Genomic DNA, 8,364 nt, shown 5'->3' on the forward strand with positions numbered 1-8,364 from the left:
TCACTGTTGTGGCCTCTCCCGTTGCGGAGCACAGGCTCCGGGCGCGCAGGCTCAGCGGCCATGGCTCACGGGCCCAGCCGCTCCGCGGCACGTGGGATCCTCCCGGACCGGGGCACGAACCCGTGTCCCCTGCCTCGGCAGGTGGACTCTCAACCACTGCGCCACCAGGGAAGCCCCCTCTGAGCTTTTGACCTGGATACTGTGACATAAACTTACATGTTCATATGCATTCTGCTCACTCCGTTTTATTTCCACCTCAGCATTCCCAGGAAATTTTGGCTTATAGTATCTTTTAAATTTTTAAGTTGATAATCTAGTGCAAATGTTAATTTAGTTATATTGGAAGAATTTTTTTTTTTTTGGTCAAAAACTTTAAGGAAAAAAAGTACATTTTTCCATTTTTTACTCATGGCATACATTTTAATTCTTTCTAGTGGAACCAAAACTTCCTGAACCCCTTTCAGAGTCATCCAAAATTTGAACTTCCTCTATTTCTACATTTAAAAAACCCATTCACAAATGAGCTGTGCAATTTGATCCACTTTCTTTACTCCAATTTTTTTTTGTCAGAATGAAACAGTACAACACCAACATTTCCTCTGTAATCTTCACCTGTGACACCAGCTCCTATGTCTGTGAAGCGTTTTTTAGCCAAGGCAGAATGTGGAACTACTCTTCCATAACACCCAGAAGGAAGAGCCATCTGAGTGTCCATTTTCACAAGGGCTTCCTCTATAGGTGGTACTATAGACTCACAGGCACTGTACAAGTCATAGCCCATGGACCTTAAGGATCCCTCTGGTTAGGGCCATGGCATGCTCCAAGAGGCAGGTAAAGTGGAGTCACATGCCATCCTTCTCCACAGGCTGAGCCCAAATGCTGGGGAGATGATGGGTATCTTCAACACAGAGCACTGAAACAAAAACACTTGGAAGAAGTGTTTTTCAGTGAGTGACTGGTGTAACCATAAGAGGGGACCCATATCAGAAATACAGTGTAGGCTATTAGCATAGGGCTGTGGCTCTCTAAGTGTGGGGCCCAAACCACCAGTCTCACTATCACGGAGGAGCTTGTTAGAAACACAGATTCTCAGACCTCACCCCAGACCTACTGGATTAGAAATTTTGGCAGTGGATCCCAGCAATCTGTTTTAACCCACCCTCCAGGGGATGCTGGTGCCAGTCAGGTTTGAGAACATCAGTGTAGTCCACAAACATCTAGTTAAGGAATCATGCTTTTTTTTTTTTTGAGACATAGTTCAGTACCATAAATTCACCCTTTTAAAGTGTACAATTCAGTGGTTTTTAGTATATTCACAGAGTTGGGCAACCATCACCACTATCTAATTCCAGAACATATTCATCACCCCAAATAGAAACCTTGTACCCATTAACACTCCCCATTTCCCCTCTTCCCAGCCCCTGGCAACCACTAATCTACTTTCTGTCTCTATAACTTTGCCTATTCTGGATATTTTGTATAAATGGAACCAGATCATATGTGGCCTTTTCTGTCTGACTTCTTTCACTTCATACATGTTGTAATATGAATCATTACTTCATTTCTTTCTTATTATTTATTTTTGGCTGTGTTGGGTCTTCATTGAGTGGGGGCTAGGCTACTCTTCGTTGTGGTGCGCAGTTTTCGCACTGCAGTGGCTTCTCATTGCGGAGCACAGGCTCTAGGCTCGTGGGCTCAGTAGTTGTGGCTCGCAGGCTCTAGAGCGCAGGCTCAGTAGTTGTGGCACACGGGCTTAGTTGCTCTGTGGCATGTGGGATCTCCCCAGACCAGGGCTCAAACCTGTGTCCCCTGCATTGGCAGGCGGATTCTTAACCACTGCGCCACCAGGGAAGCCCCAGTACTTCATTTCTTTTTATTGCCAAATAATATTCTTGTATGACAATAACACGTTTTGTTTATCCATTCATTAGGTGATGGACATTTGGGTTGTTCCCACTTTTTAGCAATTATGAATAATGCTGTTGTGAACGTAACATGTACGGGAGATTTTTTGGACATATGTTTTCATTTTTCTTGGGTAAATACCTAAGAGTGGAATGTTTGGATCATATAATAACTCTAACTTTTTGAGGAAGTGTAAAACTTATTCAAAGCAACTGTACCATTTTACATTCCTACCAGCAGTGTATGAGGGTTCCAGTTTCTCCACATCCTCACCAACACTTGTTATCTCTCTTTTTGATTATAGCTTTGCTAGTGGGTATGAAGTGGTATCTCATTATGATTTGATTTGCATTGGAATCATATTTTTATGCTGTAGCTTTAAGTTGCTTTTTTAATTATTCTAATTGCCTTTGTTCCAGATTGCTTGCGTATGTGTGTTTCTTAAAATGGAGTTTTTAGGAGAACACATATATATAGGTAGGCAGGTAAAGTGGTTTAGAGTTCATATCCAATTTTTGTTAATATTTCGCTTCAACTCCTATTTATCTTGATGCATTGCAGGGTGGTGGCCTTGTCCATGTCACCTGTGGATGACACTTTCATTTCTGGGTCTCTTGATAAGACCATTCGGCTCTGGGATCTCCGGTCTCCTAACTGCCAGGTAATGTTACCTCACAGTTACACTTTAAGGGTTTTCAACTCTCCCTCTCAAGGAAGGGGGAAAGCAGTGATTCTTTTCTGGGATCCCAGAGTCTTTAAATTTTGGAGAAGATCTTTTCATGGTAGGTAGCTGGTAATTAAGCTCATACCTTAATCCAGTGCATACTTATTATGATCTGTGGCTTAATGCTTTAAAAGCAGTTTTCCTGGAGCCTTTGAGCTATAGATTTTAGACTCCAGGGATTTGTTTTTATTTGAATTCAGTGTCTATAAAATTATACAGTTAGGGTTGATCTGAAATCAGTTGCATGGAGACCTGTTTTTTTTTTAACTTCATTTTAGTTAGTTTTGTGTTTGCTTTTGGTAGGATCCTGGGTTCATTAACTTTTTTTAAATTTCTTTTTTCTCAGGGTCTTATGCATTTACAGGGCAAGCCAGTTTGTTCTTTTGATCCAGAAGGATTAATTTTTGCTGCAGGTGTCAATTCTGAAATGGTCAAACTTTATGATCTTCGCTCTTTTGATAAGGTAAATCTTTGAATCTTTGAACCATCTTGATATTATGGAAGTTTTGAAGGGTGAGATGGACATTTAAGAGCCTTTTTCTACAGTAGAGGAGGTATGTGGTAGATATTAGAAAGTGTCAGAGCAGTACTTCATCTTCTGCTTTCCCTAGTCAAAAAGGAATCTAAAGGGATAGAATGAGATTTGGCTCTGGCAGAAGGAATTATTGATGTGCCTCGGGCCTAGGGCTGCTGTCTGTCTTTTGCAGGGGCCATTTGCGACATTTAAGATGCAGTATGATCGGACTTGTGAGTGGACAGGACTTAAGTTCAGCAATGATGGCAAACTCATCCTCATCTCCACCAATGGCAGCTTCATCCGTCTGATCGATGCAGTCAAGCGAGTGGTGATGCATACGTTTGGGGGTTATGCCAGCAGCAAAACCGTCACACTGGAGGCTCATCTCCACCAATGGCAGCTTCATCCGTCTGATCGATGCATTCAAGGGAGTGGTGATGCATACGTTTGGGGTGAGCTCACAACTTTTAACCATGGTTTTTTTTTTTCCATACTCTACCTTTTTTCCATGCTCATCCCTTCTGAGAATTGTGTTAGCTAGTTGGTGGAGACCGGCAGTTGTCCTTGGCTCACTCGTTGAGGCATGGACTTGCATTTTCTTCCTGCACGTGGCATTATTTCTTTTGGATTCTGAGACATTAACTTCTCACCCAGTGACTCAAGTTTGGTGTTTAGATAATATAATAAATTCCCGACCGTAAACATTTTCTTGCCCCCCTTGAATATGGAGTTGGGGATAAAGGGGTGAATTGTAAAGGGTGGTAGCCGAGTTTTAAACGTTGGTAGCACTGTGCATGAGGAAGAAGGGGTTTCACAAAAAGGAAGGTGATGTATATACTACAACATGGATGAACCTTGAAAACATTATGCTAAGTGAAATAAGCCAGATACAAAAGGACAACTGTTGTATGATTCCACTTATATTAGTTTCCTAGAATAGAGATAGATAGAACAGAGATTGCCAGGGAGCAGGGGAAGAGGGAAATGGGGACTTACTATTAAAGATTATTATTACTATTATTTCTGTTTGGAATGATGAAGAGGTTTTGGAGGCAGATGATGGTTAATGGTTGCATAGCATTTTAAGTATACTTAGTGCCGCTGAACTGTACACTTAAAAATAGTAAATTGCTATCTATATTTTACAGTAAAAATTTTTTTTAAATCAAAAAAAAAGAAGAAGAAGATGTATGTGCTGGGGTCAGTGTTTATAGGCCATTATTTTTTGTTAATGGCACTGTAATGAGAATTGTTCTCCTTGTTCTAGGGTTATGCCAACAGCAAAGCCGTCACACTGGAGGCCTCGTTTACTCCAGACTCGCAGTTTATTATGATTGGTAAGCTTCCTTTATCCCCCCCTTGGGTGTTACTTATCTGGTATTGTGCATTATGTTATTTCTGTTAGTTTTAACTAATTTCAGATATTATTTATTATCCTTTTGAGATAGAGTTTCTCAGATTTTTGTGTAGCACGTTATGTCAAAGGTATAGTGTCTTTAAACTGTCCTGGCTTTGCTTTCTTTTCTGGGAACCGTCGTTAATGTTGGTCTTCCCTGGACCATCATAGAGTTAAACTCTACAAGCACTGTTGTAACCCTTCATTCAGTCACCTTAGTGTAGATGTTCGTAGGGTGATCGTATTCAGCCCCCTTTTTAAATGAGAAAACTGAAGTTAGAGGGGAAGTGACTTGCCTACGAACAAATAACTAGGGTCTAGATCAGTTCCCAAAGTGTCTTTTCTTCACTGCCATTACTCCCTCTCCATTTCTGCTGGTGGCTGGGTCCTGAAGCTTGGCCTCTCTCCAGATGTCAATCCATGTCTTTTTGCCACTTGTCTTTGTATTGTGCCTTGCGCTGTTGTTATATTCCTTGATCATTCTCTTCAGGTTCAGAGGATGGCAAGATCCATGTCTGGAATGGAGAGAGTGGTATAAAAGTAGCTGTGTTGGATGGCAAACACACAGGCCCCATTACCTGTTTGCAGTTCAACCCCAAGTTCATGACCTTTGCCAGTGCTTGTTCCAACATGGTATGTGAACAACGGGAGATGTCCTCCATCTAGGGGCCCTTTCCAGTTGGGGTGGTGGGTCCTTCAATGAGCACAGTGAGCTGTGTTCTAAATAGGTACAATTACAAGCCCCCAAGTTCATGTTTCTCAGCTGGTGGCTTCCCTATTTCACCTCTATTATCTGATCTTTGGTTGGGCTGGTCTTTCACTTTTGCTCTTCTTTCCATGATCTGGGATCGCCTCTGAGCTCCCAGGAGATCTTAGGCCAGTTTTTGCTCTGGCTCCTGGTTTTATGCCCAAACTACCTGGGGCTATGCCTCACAGCTTTTTGGCTTCTTAAAATACTTTGAACCAGCCTTTTGTGGCTATAACCTTTCAGTTTTCCATTCCTCTCAGGTTATGCTGATTTCATCAGAAATTCTTACAGTTGCTCACAACTCACCACTTAGAGTTTTCTCCAGGCCCCTGTCTCTTCCTAGACAACACTAGCAGAACAAAGCATCAGTGAGTCTCAGCCTCCAGTTTCTTCTTGGCATCTCCTAAACCTACCTGGGTATTTGGGTATGAGGCATTTCATTACTAGCCTACCCAGAACACAGTGCTCCTTTTTTTTTTTTTTTTTTTAAACAAAGAAAACAGTGTCAGAAAAAAATGCAGCAAAACCATCCAATCCAGTCCCTCACATTTTTTACAGCTCATGAATGAGAGGGTCTGTCTGAGGTCACCTGGTAGATTAGCTGTGAGGCCAAACACCCACCTCCCAGACAGCACTTCTTCTTTTCTTTACCACTGGACCACTATGGTGGAAGTTAGACAATGTTTACTTTCACATAGATGAGGGAGTGTTTGTCCACAGATTGCCAGAGTCAATTGGTCAGGAGGGAAGGCCACCAGCCATAACTCCTCCAACTTTGGGGTTGGGTGCCTTGATGGTGGGGGAGGGGTAAGAAAAACCCTCAGAAATGAGGAGAGGGGCTTGGCTTTTTAAAGTTGACTTATATTCTCCTTCCATCCAGGCCTTCTGGTTGCCCACCATTGATGACTGACCTGCATAGTGCTTGGCTGTTTTCTGTACAGCGAGGGTGGCCAGTAGGAAAAAACTCAGAGGGAACTAAGATAATAGTGAGATTGGATCATTTGACTGGGCTGGAGAGCATCCTTCCACATGGCCTTCCCAAGGATGTGCTGTACATTTGCTCAAAAGAAAAAAATTACTTTGCCAAGCTTCTTCAAAAGGACTCTTGGTGCGGCAGATTCAATCGGGACTCAGATTTTCCAGCTGTCACTGCACCGAGCTCCTCCAGAGGAGTGACCAGACTCATGACTAGGGTATAGTGGGGCCCTCAAGACACCTTCAGTTTTGAATGTATTTGCTGCTGAGGAGTCGGTGAAGTTGTTAATTCTGCACATCCCTTTGCCCACCCCCATAAATGTGTGGGAAGCCACAGTTCTGGTTTTGAGATGCTAGGGCAGCTCAGTGCCCCTTGCCCTCACCCTGCATGTCTTGTTACTGGTTCTCCCTGTGTCATTGTGGCATTATCCACAACGATCATGTTACTTAGGTGCCAAATATTTACAGAAATAAGTCTCCATATATCTTAGGGTCAGAAAGGGACAGATACAGAAGGACCTTGCTTGCCAGGAAGCCTTGTGAGTTAGTCATGTGAGGGTGGATGATCTGGGTGTGCCTCAGGCTCTTGGTGAGGGAGCAGGGGTAGCAGATGAGTTCCTAGGGCTGGGAGGTTTAGCAGCAGCTTGGTGTGGTGCCCTGTCATCAAAACAAACACACAGTCCTTCTGGGTGCCTGCCAAGTTTGGTTGTATACAGAAGCAAGGTGGGCGTCTATTTTTGTACGAGATACATCACACTTTTCTGTGGGCCAGTATTGTGGAGTGAGTCTGAGTTGTTTACACTGATGCCTTCCCTGCCCACCACAAGTTGTGTACATAGGTCTCCAGATGATACCACCCCTTCCCCAGCTCCCAAGCAGGAGCTGGCTCTAGGCTTGTGTTATATGTTATATTTAGCCTTTTTATATATGACTTGGGATTTCTGTTGTTTGTATTTTAGCACAGTGTGTGTACACCTTCATTTAAATATATCGTGTGTGCATACATATATACATATATGTATGCATATATATGTGTGTGTGTGTGTATATATATACACATATATACACACACACATACATATATATATATATTTTAAAAGTATCTGAAGGAGATAGAGTCCTCTGCTCCAGGAGAAAGACTGCATTCCTGCTAATAGTGTTTGTCACAAGTGTTAGTCTATCCTATTACCTTTTTCCCTTTGGGAGACTGAACAAAAGCAAAGCTTTTGAGTGTTTGCTGTCCCCATGGCAGCTAAGTGAGGGTCTTGGAATGACTCCCTTGTGTTCCTCAAGCCGCACTTTGGGGCCTTCTCTGCAGTATTAGCCCCCTTTTTGACCATTGATGCTCTGTCTGCGCCTGTATGTGTGTGACAGTCACTTTTGCATGCCTTTTGTGTCTGGCTCCCAGCATTTGGGGACAGGATGCTGGAACCAGAGCATTTTCAGCTTGTCTGAGGCTTCTTTGCCAGTTATAGGTCATTCCTGTTTACCTGGTATGTCTGCTTTCTTAACTTCTTTTCCTTGCCTTCTCCTGGGAGAGGGAGGATTCCTGATCGGGGTTGAGGTGAGCTGCAGGTAGCTCATTGCCTTTTCCCCTGCATGGCCTTCTTAGAGCAGGAAAAGTGGCATATTATTTCACTGAGTTCCCAAACATCTAAACAAGTAACACATTCCCTGCAGATCCAGAAACAGGCTCAACAAGGTTATGTTTGACTTGCCCAAGAGTACCTAGCTGCTAGTGGGGAAAGCAAGCCATTACTGCCTCTGTTCAGCAGCAGGAATAGGCTGTGAATTGCTAGCAATTACTGTTTTGTTTTGCTTTTTTAGCAGTTACTTTTTGGCTTGTTCCTTAACCTTAAAAGCAAGGGGCATACGTCTTTCCCAGACATAGGCTGGAATCTCCAGCTTCTGAGGTGCCACACACGGTATAGCTCTGCATTCTCAGAGTGGAGGGACTTTTAGAAACCAAGTGATCTGAGCTGTTACTGCCCACCCCTGGCTTTCCAGGGTAGAAAATTCATGGTAGGAATAACTGTTCAGAGAAAGTACTTGGAACTATAGGTTAATAAGAAAGCCAGCCTGCATAATTAACATATCTG

At 43.0% G+C, this 8,364-nt stretch overlaps 1 protein-coding gene and 1 pseudogene across 1 annotated transcript in view; one reads left to right on the forward strand and one right to left on the reverse strand.

Annotated features, from left to right (window-relative positions):
* WDR82 (WD repeat domain 82) overlaps positions 1–7,065 on the forward strand; it is an 18,170-nt gene extending 11,105 nt beyond the window's left edge. Inside the window, exons 4-9 of the mRNA XM_024123947.3 lie at positions 2,467–2,566; positions 2,976–3,092; positions 3,337–3,525; positions 4,447–4,483; positions 5,033–5,175; positions 6,171–7,065. Of these exons, the coding sequence (XP_023979715.1) occupies positions 2,467–2,566; positions 2,976–3,092; positions 3,337–3,525; positions 4,447–4,483; positions 5,033–5,175; positions 6,171–6,200 (616 nt within the window). The 3' untranslated portion in view covers positions 6,201–7,065. The remainder of the gene's footprint in view (positions 1–2,466; positions 2,567–2,975; positions 3,093–3,336; positions 3,526–4,446; positions 4,484–5,032; positions 5,176–6,170) is intronic.
* LOC102979288 (deoxyuridine 5'-triphosphate nucleotidohydrolase, mitochondrial-like) lies at positions 31–908 on the reverse strand (annotated as a pseudogene).
* Positions 7,066–8,364: the final 1,299 nt, after the last annotated feature.

Source organism: Physeter macrocephalus, chromosome 18 (assembly GCF_002837175.3).
Source record: "Physeter macrocephalus isolate SW-GA chromosome 18, ASM283717v5, whole genome shotgun sequence".
NCBI classification, from domain to species: Eukaryota; Metazoa; Chordata; class Mammalia; order Artiodactyla; family Physeteridae; genus Physeter; species Physeter macrocephalus.